General features: G+C 35.8%; 2 protein-coding genes across 3 annotated transcripts; one reads left to right on the plus strand and one right to left on the minus strand.

Annotated features, from left to right (window-relative positions):
• Positions 1-17: 17 nt before the first annotated feature.
• LOC116206103 lies at positions 18-1,680 on the minus strand. Of its 2 annotated transcripts, none has more exons than XM_031538872.1 (4): positions 1,341-1,680; positions 708-963; positions 405-603; positions 18-295 (listed from the first exon to the last, which is right to left on the minus strand). In XM_031538872.1, exons 1-4 carry the CDS (start codon positions 1,651-1,653, stop codon positions 173-175), a joined length of 891 nt encoding a protein of 296 aa, XP_031394732.1. In that variant the 5' UTR covers positions 1,654-1,680; the 3' UTR covers positions 18-172. The 2 variants fall into 2 exon arrangements, with proteins under 2 accessions (XP_031394732.1, XP_031394733.1); XM_031538873.1 differs by having other exon boundaries at positions 708-955; positions 1,341-1,518.
• Positions 1,681-11,405: 9,725 nt separating this feature from the next.
• Positions 11,406-14,858, plus strand: LOC116202615. Its single transcript, XM_031534214.1, has 4 exons — positions 11,406-11,880; positions 11,985-12,130; positions 12,348-13,433; positions 13,658-14,858. Exons 1-4 carry the CDS (start codon positions 11,580-11,582, stop codon positions 14,477-14,479), a joined length of 2,355 nt encoding a protein of 784 aa, XP_031390074.1. The 5' UTR covers positions 11,406-11,579; the 3' UTR covers positions 14,480-14,858.
• The last annotated feature ends 2,326 nt before the right edge of the window (positions 14,859-17,184 follow it).

Raw genomic sequence — 17,184 nt, forward strand, 5'->3', positions numbered from 1 at the left:
ATTTTGGAGTCTGGAGAGAGCCACTAAACATAAACGATATATTGCACCAAATCAAGTAGGAATTGTCAAGTGAGAGATGATGGCTGTTGACTAATCTTGAGAGATGATGGCTGTTGACTAATCTTGAGAGATGATAGTATCCGTACTATAAGATCAGAAACAACTTATGCGATCAAGCAAAGACTACATCAGATCGGAACACATACTTGACACCCTTGGTAACGTTCCGAGCTTCGTGCAGCATACACTTGTCTCCATGAATGTGGACGAGAGCCATTCCTTCAGTTGGAGCCACCTAGAGATTGTGAAAATGGCAAAGAAAAGATGGAACACAATCAGTACGTGAATAACAATGGACCAAGAAAAGAGAGTTTTTTTGGAGGAATATTATCAACTCTAATCACCTCAGCCACAACATTATTCCATGAATTATAGAAGACAGTTTCCCCTCCAACTAGAACATCAGAAGCCATATCCTTTGAACTATTTTTCAGTTTCGGTCCCCCGCTTAAGTATATCAATAGCGTATAGTGGGTCCGCCTTCCTTCGCCGAGATCAACGCTTTCATCAATATGCCGCCCAAACCTCTGACCGACCTTATACCTAAGAAAACACGAGAGAAAGCTCAAACTAATCTCGATGCACAGACACATGAATCTGCCAAGTCAGCATGTAAGCCACGAGCAGAGACATAAAATAGAACAAACCTATAGAATCGAATATTCGGATTCAACCCAACTGCAACCTTCCCTCTTATCTTGATATTAGAGAACAGTGTGTTGAGTCCAGATTCCCATATTGTATTTGCAAGTGCAGGATCATTTACAGAAACCCTATCATTGTCCCGATAAGCTTCGCCTTTAAGAGGACCCAGGCTCCCTTGGTGAGTGAAACCGATGGACTCAGCGACTTTTACAAATGTCTGAGATTCGGCCGATGTGAAGTAATTCGGCACCTGAATATCTTAAAAGAGGAGAGACAAATCAGAAACTGCAAGCTGAGCCACAAAGTTTACACAACAAGAAAGACACCGCCATGGACGACAAGCTTCAGTTTTGAAGCTCGCCGAAGTGAAATTGATTCGGAGAAAAGCAATGAGAGTAAAACCCAACCTCCAGCAAAAACCACATGTCCTACACTTGTCCCTTAGGTAACGAATTCAATCAATCTTCCTACTATGCAGCTCATGAGATGAGATGAGATGTGCATCACTCAAATTGCGCAATTTGGATGGCATTAGACACGCAAGGATGCTTTCATGGGTTAAAAAAGCAGGCATTTTGCCGACACAGGCTAGCTGATTCTGATGATACACAAGAGGATTGAATCGAAAAACGTACGGTGAAGAGATCGGTCTCCTTGAGGCGATTGATTTGAAGGTTCGGCTTGGGCTTGACGGGAGGCCACTTCGTTAGGGCTGGAGCTGAGGCAGGAGCGGAAGCTTTTCTTCTTCCGCTTCTTTCTCCCATTTTTCTCTTCCTCGTTCCTGTTTCCGCCATTTTTGACGAGCTCTTCGCTTGCGCAGGGAGATAGCACGAGGAAACGAAAATTACCATGTCGCTCCCCCAACTTGTGCCCGAAATGCAAATCTATCCTTAAACTTCTGATCATGACAATATAATCCTTAGACTGACAAGCGGCGCGCAAGTCCATCACGTCCCGCCAATGGAACGTTTTGATCAATTGATACCTATGTCAAGCCAAACAGACTTAGAAAGAATTTTCTGAGCTAATTTTATAGCAAGGAAAACTATGATTGCGGTCGAAATTACCATTAATAGGAGAAATTATTACAGAATACTATACTATACTATACTATAAAAGCTTATAATTTATGACGTACGATTTGTAATAAGTCAGGAGGATCGGCTGTAAACAATGAGCAATTGGTTTCAGTGATCTCGTCTTGCAATGTGCAGGCCTTCTAGCTCCTTGGGCAACTATAATTTAGAGACTACAAGGTACTGGAAGATGTAATTTTCAAATTGAAAAAAATAATAATAATTAAGAAAAGAAAGAAACAGACTGGGCTCTCATGATATTAATGGGCCTCAAATTGGGCTTCAGATGTCATGTCACAAGGCCCAACTGGGCGGGCTTCCTCCCACTTGACCCAATTTGTATTCTTCTGTGTAATACTAATCGATCGGGCCTCATTGGTAAGTGCTACAAGATCTCGTACATTGTATACCATTCCGTTGTAAATAAACGATTTTATCATAGATCCATTTTGATCTTGAAATTATATAATAATGGAAACAGCAACCCTAGTCGCCATCTCTATATCTGGTTTACTTGTAAGTTTTACTGGGTACGCCTTATACGCTGCTTTTGGGCAACCCTCTCAACAACTAAGAGATCCATTCGAGGAACACGGGGACTAGTTGAAGTAAGAAGCCTATCAACATTGGGTTCAAATCGAAACAATTGGATATCCGACTTGGGCCTATATGACATGACCGATCAATAGAAATACTCCAACACTCTACCTTTGTCATATATTCCATACATCACACTAGATAGATATCATATTCATGGAATACGATTCAGTTTGAAGATGCCTTGGTGGTGAAATGGTAGACATGCGAGACTCAAAATCTCGTGCTAAAGAGCGTGGAGGTTCGAGTCCTCTTCAAGTCTTGTCAATTTGCAAATAATGTGGTGAACATTCTCTCAGTAGTCAGTACCATTCTATTCTTGGCCTCGAGCTCGGACAAGCCGTAGATTAGAATTTTCAATTAGTGGACCTTTCTGTTATGGACTTGTGGTTTGATTTGCTAATTATTCTACTACTCGTGATTCAGTTATGGACCTTTTAGCTTTACGAATTATTATCATCTAAGTCTAGCATGCAATATATATATATATTCTGATGTGCATCACTCGATATACAGAGGATGCAACATTTATTCTCTAGGGCATTAATGGATTTCACTTATTATGTAGTTAAGCAAACAAATCATTGCATGATTTCAGCACAGGGAACGGGACCTCTTATATTCAAAATTTCCTTCTTTTTAGGTTCTGCCTCAGTTTGGCAAATTATTTTTTCCCCATATGTGTAACTTCTCTGTCCTTCCCGGCCCTTATCGACAAAAGAAAGCCCCCTCACAGTCATTGGGCCCACCCAGTCAGTCCGGTCAATACTCCACAGTGGAGTATAGCCGTAAATTGTCCCCACACAGACCAGACGCTCCTTCTCCCCTTCTATTCTCTTATAAAGGGATCAATTCCAAGAAAAGGGTCTTAATTCTTCGCTAATTCAGAATTACATGGTTATCAATTCGATTTTCATCAATGAAATTTACACATCGGATCATTTCTATTTCCTTGCATTAGATTATGAGCCTCCTATTGTAATAAAAAATAATTTACGTATCGGTTTGCAAATGAGGTCAATGTGCTTTAATAAAATGAAATATAAATTTTACTAGTTTTATGTTAAACCGATAGATCTTCCTAAAAAAAACAATAATTTCCTAATATTTAAAGTCTATCAAACCATCTACTGCACTAACATAGATCATATTAGTATATGTTAATGTTGTCACCAAGCCTGACATCTTGTTGGCCCGAACTCTAAAGAGTACGAACTACCCAACATCGATTAAGCTCGTGCCAGTAATTGTATAACTCACATTATGGAAATCGCAAACAGGATAATGCAGATGATTACTAGCTATACAGTTAGATGTGGCTCTCCTTTGGCACATTATAAACGTCGGAGTCCAAAACAAAATCGACCCAAGAAAGGAGAGATGCATGCGTAAGTAATTGCGGAAAAAAATGGTGATTATTATGTTTTCAAATGATTTAAGGGATGGTGCACGGGGGTGAATGCGTTATGCATGGAGTTGATGATTGTACGTAAGTGGGGTTGATGATGGCATATCATACATTGTATATCGTACTGAACTTTCACAAATTTATGTACATGCCCTGCACTCTTTTGTAACTTCCATGCTACTGCACATATACATTCGCAGACATGTCTATATACATATATATAGGCACATGTACATCATCATATTCACGCCATTGATTGAATGATGGAACACATTTAATGGGGCCCCTTACAACTTATGTGATGTCCACTTTGAATTTGAAAACGCTTTCTCTCTCTCCTCTCTCTCTTGGGTGGCTCTCTCATAGATTCAATCTTGATATTCGAGAAAAAACACACAATGCAGTGATCGTCAGGAATATTATGTAGGGGAGGAGGAATCTGCCACGTTTTGCTCCCAGAAGTATCATTTCATTTAAAGGGAAAAAAAATTAATCATTAATATGTCCCACGAGAATATTATTTCAGAATCCTCCCACCATTATAGAAAATTTTGTATATGTAGCATAATAATTATAATTAAGATAAATGGGATCGGAACTGTAGAGCATATTCTCGTCTAAAAATAGTGAAGTTGAGAAGGAGGTGTATTATGATGACATATTCTTTCGCTTAGAAATCAAGAAATTTTATATTCGATTTTTGTCATAGAAATTCTATTTAATTTTTCATTTTCTTGAATTAGATTTATAAAATTCACTTGTAACAAAAAAAAAACAATTGACTGCTATTTTGACCATTATATTTAGCTTTTAGTCTTTTTTGCTAGTTTCCAATGCTTAATTATTATTTGAACGAAATCTAGACGGCTAGCAGCTGCTAGCTTGCTTGCTAAAATCATACAATGGTGCCTACCGATAAAAAAAAACTGTATTTTGAAAATTTTATTTAGCTTTTAGTTTTGCTTTTTGAAAATTTTATTTAGCTTTTAGTTTTGCTTTTTGAAAATTTTATTTAGCTTTTAGTTTTGCTTTCGTTGCCCCTAACAGGCTAATACAAGGTATCCCGTAGCTCGACAAACTTTTTGAAAATTTATCCAAATTTATATACACGTTATAATCTACCAAAAATATATACACGTTATATATATATATATATGTAGAGATATATATTCGCAAGCGATGTCGAGATTATATAATCCCATTTTCAGTAACATGCAGTTAACTGTCCAATAAGCTTAACTAGGCATCATCAATCGGTTCCGGAATTATGATCAAATTGAATCTGATCAAGGGCTCGTACGTACTAGAGACAATCACAATATCTGTATATGTATGTATGTATCCCGCTTCCGACTTAGCTTAAAAAAAGGGGGGAAAATGTCATTTGTGTGGAGCCAAATTGCAATAATTATGTAAATTTTGAAAACTCAAATCCTTAGATCGCTTCTTGTCACGTTTATAATATTATTCCTTATCCCAGCATACATATTGAAAACTCATTTTTATTATTACCTCACGACAACTTTTCGACCGTTTATACATGTACAATCTTATATATAAGACTTAATTACTTAAAAAAGCACCCCATTTACACTTTTTTCTAATTATAGCACGATTTTTGAAAATGTAACACGATCTTTGAAGAGTAGCATATAAATGCACGACCTTTGCATTTTTTTTCTAAATAATACACGATCTTTACAATTTATTGCGTATTTAGCACAACGTAAATTATTTAGTCAAATTGTAACGATAATAGCTAACGGTGCCAGGTGCCATTCGTTTAATCATGTTGTGTCACATTGTATCGTTAACTCTCATTAGTTGTTACCTTACATTTAACGGAATAATTGACGTCATGTTACAATCACAGCTCAACCTGAAAGTCGTACATTTCTGTGTTATTCTTTAAAGGTCGCGATATATTTAGAAAAAAGTGCAAATGTCATGCATTTATATATTACTCTGCAAAAGTCATGTTATATTTAAAAAAAAATATGAATGTCGTGTCTTTCTGTACTATTTTCTAAATATCATGTTATATTTAGAAAAAAATATAAATTTCATTTTTTATATAATTAATCTTATATATAATTGCATAGTATTAATATAATAATACATTGCCCTAGCTCCCTCTATTCTCTCTTAAAAAAGATGGAAGTGATTTGTATATATATATATGTGTGTGTGTGTCCCGTCATATGATTATGGGACCACCTCAAAGGAATTATTTTTAATCCAGCTATCCGACGGATTTGCCCATTGCCTAAGACCCTAATATAACATGTAGTGTCTCATAAAAAATAAGAACGGAAAGATTAATTTGATTTTATATATGTCATAAATAATATTGTGATATATATATATATATATATATATATATCTATTTATATATTGGCTTCTATGTAAATACGCATACGCATCTAATAAAATATGTATATATACACACTCATATAGATAGAGAGAAATAGTTGTGGTCCCTAGTTAGAAGCTATATAGCCAATTGAAAATGGTGACGACAATATAATATCATATATAAGTGTGATTCATTTTCGTTTATTTTTTATTATATTTTTAATAAATTCATTTTATTTATAATATATTCTATTCGATCTTATATAAATAAACGAACATAAATAATAAGTGCGTTCACATTGTTATTTCGTCCTATTAGACAAATAAATTCTTAATTATGAAATAAATAATAAAATTATAAAGTAATACAATAATAAATACGTTGTTCAACGCTAAAATAAATAACAATATTATAAAATAATATATTAATATATTCGTTTACTTAGCGATGAAATAAATAATATTAATATGCACGTTTATTCTTATATAAGTTTTACAACAAATTAATTTTCATGAATTTCGTTGTAAAATTGATTGGTAGCGTACTCGATCAAGCGGACGATTTTCTTGCGTACTACGTATCTCATTTTATCATTGCGAGACAAATGTTCGGATTTATTATGATATAGTCTTTTAGGATTTAGGGTAGTATGGGTACAAACGGATTCTATACTACCCATACTTACATTTTTCTATATATTTTACTGAAAAATGTAATAAACTTTAATTGATATTTATCACATTTACTTAGTTAAAAATTAAGTAATGTATAAATTTCAAATTATTTTTCATAAATTAAAAAGTGTGCTTTTTTTGCTATTTACCAAGCACTTGTTAATTATGATATTATTTAAGGAGAATGATTACTAGTTTCATTAATTGTTTCAATTTAATTTTCATCAACTATAGAGCATTAATTATCTCACATAATTTTTTCCATTAACTGTCCTATGTTAGCTTAAAAACCACAGTAAAATATTTTTATAATAACAACATTAATGACCGTGCATAGCACGGGCCATCGGCTTAGTGTATAATATAATGGCAGTCCTTCCGAGCTGCAAGAAGAGAGTAACGTTATTGGCCTCATATATAGATCTATATACATATCTAGCTCCACTTAAAATAATATTAATTATTAGAGATCAAATATCTATATATAGGCCCCGGTCAAGTGGGATTTTATAAGGACGTTTTTGAAGGAGGTGAAGAAGAAGTGAAGGTTGAGTCACTCTCAATGATCCTTCGCAAAGGGTTTCCTCTGTCAGGAAACCTCCAAGAGTTTTTGTAATACTAGACTTCTTTTTAAAAATAATACTCATATTAGACTTCCTTTAAAAACTATTTCCCAAAATAAATTTATGCCAGTTTTTTTATTATCTTTTTAGTCCTTATAACTTGTTTATTCATTTTTTTAAAATCCATTTACAAAAAGCCTAATTTAATTATTATCATGAATGAGTTATTTACAAGTTTACTTTCAACATATCTTAAAATAAATTTTACATAAATCAACCTATAAGGTTTATGGATGAAACTACAAAATACATGTTAGAATTTTATTAGAGTTTTGTCAAATTAAAAGTATAGAAAACAAGGTATTTAGAATGTCTTTATGTAGAATAAAAAGAATTACGGGAATATATATTTCTTTTTTCTAGATTTACGAGAATATATATTGACAATTGCAAACCAGTTGATAGGAAGTATGATTATAATAAACCTAGGAGATGCTCCGGAATTAAAATTCTTCCCATTAAAAAGAGACATAACAATGTATAAAATTATCATAATTAAGATATATAATCATCATACATAGTGAGAAATACACCAAATTTACAATAAATATGTCCTAAGGCATGCATGTACTAACTAAAACTATTCCCTATTGTTTATTCCCATAGTTTTAAATTATTTCTAAAATATTGGATTCTCTATGTAAAATTCTCAATAGTATTTTAAACAATTAATAAAAAGAATTTCTCCAATATTCTTATTAGTCAAATAGATTTTCTAGCTCACATACTCAGTTTAATATAACTCTTAAAAGTTTTAAGAGAAATCTTCAACAATTTCTTATATAAAATTAAAAGCAAAATTAAAATTGATTAGATAAATCTATTAAAAAAAAATTATTTGAGAAATAATTACTAAGAAAATTTATTTGAGGAAGGATCATAATAATAAAACAGATTTTTTTAAAGGGATTTAGATGAAACAAATCAAAAGTTGTAGGACTAGAAGAATAATCAAAAGAATAGTATAAATCTATTTTGGGAAATAATTTTAGGAGAAGTTTATTGTGGGAAATAATTTCAAGAAAAAGTTTAGTTTGGGTAAAAATTCAACCTCCAAACAATACTGTATGTGTATATATATGCATAAGGCCACCCGCTCCCATCCCATGCATGCATCTTCACATGATGTCCATTCAAAACCCAAGTGTCACTTTCGGATGATAGAACCACGAGCAAATATTGGGTGAGTATTACTCATCCACTTGAATGTGTAACGTCCAATTAAAATGTATGAAAGTGAAAAATTAATCTTACAATGGGTCCACAGATTTTCACTTACAAGCATTTTGATTGGTTTTTATTCATCCAAAGTGGATGAATGATTCTCATTGAATATTTCTCATAGAACTATTGGTTAAAGGTTCATCTCAATCTCAGAATATCAGTGTGTGGGGCTTCTAATTTTCTCCTTTTCGAAAATATTCTTTCCATGCAACATATATTATATATAAGTATATGCATATACATTATTTGGTCTGATCGAATTGCAACAATATTCAAGAGTTTGTAGATTTATTTGCATGTACATTAATGCTACTTAGGTCTCATATATGGGAACCACTGAATTGAAAAAACTTGCGAGCCGCTATTCAAATATAACATTGTATTGGTATATATCTCTCTTCATTTCATTTTCGACATCATTGCTCCCGCCACCGATCTAGTGTATCGTCATTATAAGGCCACTCTTCTATTTAAGAAGGCTGAGGGCATGACCTATGACATCTTGAACTCGTACATGAGCAGTAGTCATATGTACATATACATGATGTGAAATCTTTTGACAACACAATGTTGAATGCACAATTCTTCACAAATCATATATATATAGAACCATCATGGGAGATAGAAATATATAAACACATAATGTACTTCACCTTCGAGGAAAATGTGTACGCATGTATATACACATATATAAAGTGTAATTCACAGAGAAAAAAAAAAGGCGTGTATGATCTCCATATACGTCATATGCTCATAAATGGATCTGTTAAATTTTGCAGATCCCCAACAAACCAACCACCATTCCCTTATATTGAAAATATATTCATTCACCCAAAAAAAAATCGATAAATAAATAAATATATATAAGTGAAAAAAAAAGTAAAAAAAGAAGAGGGGATATATGATGAAGGGGAATCACGATGGATGTCGACTTCGGGTGCGTAGTCATATCGTCATCTTTTTCCAAATTCCAATTCCCAATGTCGGTCTGGTAAATCTTGAGAGTGTGTGCTAGAAAGAAAACAAAAAATAAAATAAATAAAACTACAACACCAAAAACAGATATTGAAAAATGTGACAGCGCCAATATCAAAAAAAAAAAGAAGATATAGAAGGACCATTCAGGTGTCTCACGAGCTCATATTATAATACAACTTCAAAAAGAAAACAACAATTTCGATAATAATTTATCGAGAATTATCTGAAAAAAGAAAGAGATTTTTTTTTATCAAGGGATACTCTTAATTATCAAACAAGAAAATTTTCACGTTTAAGTATAGATTTTTCTCTTTTTTTAAGGAGTTTCAAAGACTCATGCATAATCAAGTGGTGCGCAATTTATCAACTATAGTCCTTAATTTTTCAAATAGTCTCAACCTTTACATCAGAAGGCATTACTATTATAATATGTCACAAATCTGAAACTCTCCGCACACACGCACCCGCACCAAAAACAAATGGCACATTTCCTTTTGTTAGTTGTGTCTGTACTTTGATATATATATTTATTTGCCGTAAAACTAAAATCAAATAAAAGATTAAAAAAAATGAAAATGAGCGGGTGTACCTTTCGTTGGTGTGATTCATATTTTCACAGAGGGATCCGCTTTTTCCGCTTCCTTCTTAGGTCTTACCCCTTGCCGTAAAAATAAAATCAAATAAAAGATGAAAAATGAAAATGGGCGGGGTGTACCTTTTGTTGGTATGATTCATAATTTCACAGAGGGATCCGCTTTTCCCGCTTCCTTCTTAGCAACTTCCCATCTCACACATACTATAGTACTAGGAATGTAAATTAAACAATCCCAAGAGGTTGGATCCAGTAGTTAATGTGCACTCAAGTTTGCACCGAGATCCGGGTTTGAATTCCCTTGGGGTCACCGGAGTCCATTTGGCGTAATTACCCGCTCCGTGCGCCGCCGGGGGTTTACGGAATCCCGGGAATTAGTCGGGCGAAGTCTGAACACCCCGGATTAGGAAAAAAAAAGGAATGTAAATGGAACCCATCACCTCCTCTAACCCCCTCTTACCCTTTTTTTTTTTAATTCCGTGTGCACTATAATATCTAAAAGTTCAATTAACTTCGACTAATCCAGTTTAAATCGAGCCGGTCCATTAAAGGGTAAAGCTCTTATAGCGTGAATTTTTTCCATTCACTATAATCAAATTCGAGACTTTAGTTAATGAGAACAATTGTCCGTCCACTTAAATCAATGCATAGACATGCTTTTTTAATTATCGAGAATTCTAAATATGACTTCGAGTCATGATAACATACTTGATACATCAGTTCAAGTGTTTAATATTTAAATTCAAATATTTAATATTTCAGTTGAAGTGTTTAAATATTTTTGCTTAATTTTAACTTTAATTTTAACTTTAACTCAACACACTACACAACAAAAATACATATTTTCCAAGTCAAAAATTTTAACTTTAACTTTAACTCAACACATTATACAACAAAAACACACGTTTCCCAAGTCAAATTTATAATCACATCTCATTTGTCATTTTCCACAATCAAAATCAAAATCAAAATTAAAGTTACTTTTAACTCTGAATCCAAACGCACCATAAATATTTGAACTAAAAGTAAAAATAATAAATATTTATACTAATCACGAGTATTAAAAGTACTATACACTTGAATTGATACATTAAATACTTGGATTGAAAGTACTAATACATGTTACGTGACTTCAAGTCATTAATTATTTCAACCCCCTTTACTCTCCTCTCTTTTGCTTAACTCGCGTAACCATTGCTCGTCTTACCTCTCTCTCTCTCTCTCTCTCTCTGATATCTTAGTAGCTCCTTCTTTCTACTTCTCCATATATCCCCTACTATAGCTTAGCTAGAAGCTTTCGCTTTCTCCTTGTTTTTCTCCAATCTCCACATTTGCAGACTACTGTCATGGGTAGAGAATGGTACTCTTTGAGTGGAGGAAGATCTTCTACTTCTTCTTCTTCTTCTTCTTCTTCTTCATGTACCTCTAATTCGAAGAGAAGAAGGGGATCAGGAGGAGCTGGAGTGGAGAAGGAGACCTCATCATCTTCGTTATCGTCATCCACGGGAGGGTGCATGAGTGGAGTGTTTCAGCTCTTTGATTTTCATCAATTCCATTTTCCTAGTTTACACCACCAGCCTCCTTTCAAGTTCCCTACTTCTTCTCACTCCTTCCATGAGAATGAGGAGCCTTCTACTGTCCTCAAAGGTTATCTCTCTCTCTCTCTCTCTCTTCTTTTTTTAATAGAAATCTTATCTTTTCTTGCATTTGACTAAGTTAAATTTGTATTGGTTGGTGTGGAAAAAATTAAGGTACCGAGGCACCAAGAAATAGCTTGGAATTGGACCGGTCGTCTCCATTGCCATCCTCCTCATCCATACTTAGGAAGGACGCACACTTGCCATTGCCATCCTCCTCCAACATTATTAGAAAGGATGAACACTTACTTCCACCCGCAGTGAGTTAATCTATTTTGAAATTTTCTATCTATCATGAGATGAGTCCATATATTGTTACTCTTCTTCTTCTTCTCCTCCTTCATATCTTAAGCTGATTTTGAAATTATAATTTCATGCATGCAAGATATATATGTGTATGTATACATGATAAGGCATGCATAATTTCAATGACAACAAAATTACATTGGGGGCGTAATTCATTGATTATCTATCTAGATGGGCATCCAAATCAAAACAAGTCGTGACAAAAGGTCTAATCCGGCCTTGTCGCCAGAAATCATCTCCTCCCCTGGGACGAGGACGCCGACTCTCGTGGCAAGGCTGATGGGCCTTGATCTGCTGCCCGACAGCGCATCTTCCTCCCATAGACCCTCCTCGACCCTAGACACTGCCCCGTCCATCCGGCGGCAGTCGTTCCACACTTCCCGGACTCCGCACCACCGATCAAGCAGCGGCCGGAAGAGCTGCTCCGACGTCGACTACTCTAGCTACGGTACCAGGTCCCTGCCTGAGACACCAAGGATGTCTTTGGCGAGGCGGTCCGACGTGGACCACCACCACCGGTTGTCCCTCCAGATCAACAAGGAGAACACGGGCGGTGCGAGCGAAGAGTTTAATTTCTCTCGGTTCAGGAGGGAGCTCAAGTGCAGCTCCGAGAATGGGACCGCCAGGAGCCCAAGCCACTATGCGAGGCAGATTGTGAAGCAAGTCAAGGAGAGAGTGAGCAGGAGGGTCGGGATGATCGATATCACGAACATGATAAGGAGCAGACCAGAGCAAGGAATCACTAAGGATCATGTGTCAAAGCCGAAGAAGCCTCCGGGGAACTCAAGAATAATAATGGTGGAGGACTCGAGCCCATCGTGCTCACCGAGGCTCAGGGTTCCGGACACTAATAAGACACGGAGACCTCACTGCCTTGAGGTACAGTTGGAGTCGATCCAGCCCACAGGAGACGCAGTGAGGATGAAGCCTCAGTGCTATAATAATACCGCTCGGAAATTATCTTGCTGGAAATCGGATTCGGGGAATGAATGGGTGACTAGGCCTACTAAGTTAGCAGCAACAGAGTATGTGAGGAAGAAGCAAGAGGAACCGTTTGTACGGGCGTCGAAGACTACGACAACGAGGTCTAATCATAGGAAGAGTGACAATAATATTGTTGTCAAAAAGAAAGGCAAGACGACGTCGTTTGCCGTTAGGAAACTTGTGGGTACCTCAAATACTGCTGCTGCGGCTGCTGTTCTCCCTGTCAAGAAAGATCCTTCTCCTCCAGCAACGAAAATTATTCCTCAGAAACAGGTACTTACATATCTCTCGGTGGAATTGAACGTAAAATCTTTGTTTTATATCGTACCTACATTCGATATATAAAGAATGTAGACATGTTACAAATCTGCCTAGGTAGCTAGCTACCGAAAGAAAATTATAAAAAAAAGAAGAAGAAGGAAACTTACTAATTTGTTTTTGCGTTATAAATGCGAGATTTAATTAATTAATGTGTTATGATTAATATCGCTTCACAGGTGCAAGACATTCAAACATCCAGACACGGCTCTCAGCTTTCCGTCTGCATGAGCCATGGGTACCGCCCTGCGCATGTGGTCGAAGAGAACGTGATGAGGGACAAGCTTGGTAGCACCACGTCCGTCACCACCATAATTACTGATCATAGACGAGCGGAATCACAATATGCCTATGAAATATTAAGATCAATCGGTATAGCAAGGGATACCCAGCTATTGTCCTTCAGCAGGTGGTTCTCTCCATCTCACCCTTTAGACCCGTCCATCTTCAATGCCTTGGAGAGTACATATGATCCTGTACACTCAACGACCGGTGATCCAGATGATGGTGTCATGCGCCAATCCTTAGACCGTCAATGCAACCGAAAGCTAGTGTTCGAACTCGTGGACGAACTCTTGGCTGACCTATTGAAGCCTCACCTGAATTGTCAAGCATGGATCAACAGGGCAAAATTATACGGCCGACCTGCATGCAGGACTGGGTCAGAGTTAATCGATAAACTCCAAGCCAAAATCAAGAGCTTCCCTCGAGCCGACTGCCACGTGCTCAAGGACATCGATGCGATTATCGACGGGGATTTGCCAAGATCGGAGGTCCAGATCAGCCGAAGGGCATTTGAAGAAGCAGGAGATGGCCTGGTCTCGGAACTTGAACGGGACATATGGGACGACCTCGTACGAGAAGTTGTTACGGAAACGGCATCTCGGACTGTACATAGAAACGGCGTCGTAAGTGGGACCTTTGATTTTGGGGGACAAGGGCTCAGAGGGGGCGAACACAGAAGGTCACGTGATGAGGTCAGTCACGTGATCAGATGCTGAGACCGTGGAGCCCACATGTGACACGTAGGAGTTGGTGGGGCTGTCTCAGAGTTGATCCGACAATACCCGTTTCTTATTGGTTCAAAAAGGCCATTGGTCAGAGGAATCCATACTAGTTAGAACTTAGATCTCCTTTTGTATATTATATATTATCTTTTTCGAAATATATATATTTCACTAAATAATAAAAGGGTCCGATAACCAGCGGAACGTGGTCCCTAACATGTGTGCTTTGATGGTGTTGTCCCCATTCGATGTATTTATATAAATACTTGAAGAACTATCACATGTGTCCACACTATATTTGTATATATAGTTGTGATTGGATCATATGGAATTTCCCTACCCATCGTGATTGGCCACCCAACATACTTAATTCAAGATAAACTTATGTCTCATGCAACTCTCAAGTGTGTCGTGGTACGTATTTTAGTCGATAAATCTGCTGCTTCAGATCTGTAATTAAGAATATTGCTTATTTAATATTTATTCAATCAGTTTGTCAATTTGGAGCTAGCTAGTAAGCATGCATGCATCCCAATATGCATTTTGAGACTTAAGCCAACTAGAAGTGGCATTAAAATCCAATGGTAACAACGTATTTAGTGATATTCTCTCGATCATGTCTAGGGACAGCTGTGGTAATTACTCTAATTCGATATCAATATAAAGATATCCCGATATACTGGACCGGCAGGTGGAACATAAATCATGTTATGTTGACCATGCATGAACGGGAAACATTTATGTATATGGATGGAGATGGGTTCAAATCTGACATGAGAGATGAGAGACTGTGGGGGGATCCAAATTGAGGAAACTGACCATAAGTGAGAATGGTCCCTCATCATACCTAACATTGAGTAAATGCAGGGGGGGACCTTTTGAGTGCATATTTTGGAGCTTCTTGGCAGCTGACAACTTCTCTTCCATATATCCCTTGGCTTTCTCCCCACTTATAGAGATGTATCGATATATACTCGATCGGTTGGTAGGATGTCTGATAGTTAGGAGATCGAAGAAGACGCGCATAGGAATTTATTATGAAAAGTCATAGTTATTACTAACATATGAATATATAGCGCAGTACAAAGATTTTTTAAATTGGCTCAGCAAGCAAAGATGAGAAAATATTGAGTGAGTAATACACAATCACTTCATTGTATAAAACTCCACCCCTGAATGACACATGTATAATTTGAAAGACAGATAGTTATATAGTGAGACACTTGTCATTCAAGAGTAGAGTTTTACATAACCAAGTAATTGTATATTACTTATCCAATATAGCATAGAGGGCTCCAGCTTTCCATTCAGATATATTATTAGGTGAAATTAAACAACAGATGCACTTTTGAGTTATTGCTTAATTATTTTGGTCAATCCTACGTCGTGATTGTTTAATTTCCTCCAATTATATATATATATATACATATATATATATTTTCTCTTTATGATAATGTACATATAACAATATTTAATTAAAATTTCTGTATACAATTCCGAGATATGCTTCTCGTTTCTTCCCCATAAAATTCAACCCTGATTTCGATGTTCTCGTAAAAATTCCACTGCCTAGGAAGGAAGGACGGATACAAAATCACGGACAACATACGACTGTGTACACGGATAAGGTTTGGTTTGATTAAGCCACAATTAATTACTTCGATACAGCAGATTGATAAATAATTTTGACTATATAAACTGTTCTAGATATAATAATATTATATATATATATATATTACGGTTTTCACAGCTATCATAAAAAGAGAGAAAATACAAGAGGACATGAGATATATATATATATATATATATATAAACTAATTTGTCTTGCTAGAATAATTAAGGATCAACTAAAACATTTTGTTCGGATAAGTAAATTAAAATTTCCGTTGGCGGGAATCGAGCCCGGGTCTCCCGGTGAAAGCCAGACATCCTAACCGATGGACAGAGGATTTGCAAATCCAGACATATCGACTAAATTTACTTAGCTTGAAATTGAGTTGGTGCTATCGATAACAATTGCAAAGGCACAAAATGTTAGATTGGGTATTATAAATTTTAAGTGTGAGAAATTGTATAGGTCATGTCAATAAATTTTACTTCTGTCGTGGCAGCAAATTTCTAGCAATTGTCCAACTTATATATTTATGTCTCACGACTCCTTTCGTCCTTTGAATGAAAGCCAACCAAAAAACCAGCTGCTGCATAATGGCACTGCGCCTGGAAATAAATGGGGGATATATAAGATGAGAGGAGCTAGGATGAATATATACGTACATATGTATACATATATATACACATATGTATCTATAGGCGAGAATCTCTTTTTTATATATATATATATTGGTGTAATTTTCATTGATTAAAAAATATATACAAGAGTCCACTCATTCAAGATACAAATTCAGAGAAATTATAACCCCAAACTTTGAGCTATAGAAGATCTAGACAACTTAAATTATACATTTGGAATTGATAATAATTTCATATTCAAAAGCTCGATGGCATGAAACACTAAATCTGCTACGCTTGCTGATTTCTTCTAAAATATTCTCGAGTTCCTTTCGTTCCATATTATATAGATGTATATGGTCCAGAGGAGTCTTTGTGCAGTAATATCAAGTAACCTGCCCGTCAAGCTTGAAATCCATTGAAGTTCCCAATTTGTTGGTCGTCCATCATAACCCACTTGGCATAATAAT

This window comes from Punica granatum, chromosome 4 (genome assembly GCF_007655135.1).
Source record: "Punica granatum isolate Tunisia-2019 chromosome 4, ASM765513v2, whole genome shotgun sequence".
NCBI lineage: Eukaryota > Viridiplantae > Streptophyta > Magnoliopsida > Myrtales > Lythraceae > Punica > Punica granatum.

Bases quoted from the DNA above. Each gene is read 5' to 3' on its own strand.
- LOC116206103 (XM_031538872.1), bottom strand. From the start codon at position 1,653: ATGGACTTGCGCGCCGCTTGTCAGTCTAAGGATTATATTGTCATGATC. The intron at 964-1,340 runs GTACGTTTTTCG...TCCTCTTTTAAG, and splicing joins AGGAGACCGATCTCTTCACC to ATATTCAGGTGCCGAATTAC. The intron at 604-707 runs GTTTGTTCTATT...GTGTTTTCTTAG, and splicing joins CCGAATATTCGATTCTATAG to GTATAAGGTCGGTCAGAGGT.
- LOC116202615 (XM_031534214.1), top strand. From the start codon at position 11,580: ATGGGTAGAGAATGGTACTCTTTGAGTGGAGGAAGATCTTCTACTTCT. The intron at 11,881-11,984 runs GTTATCTCTCTC...GAAAAAATTAAG, and splicing joins GCCTTCTACTGTCCTCAAAG to GTACCGAGGCACCAAGAAAT. The intron at 13,434-13,657 runs GTACTTACATAT...ATCGCTTCACAG, and splicing joins AAATTATTCCTCAGAAACAG to GTGCAAGACATTCAAACATC.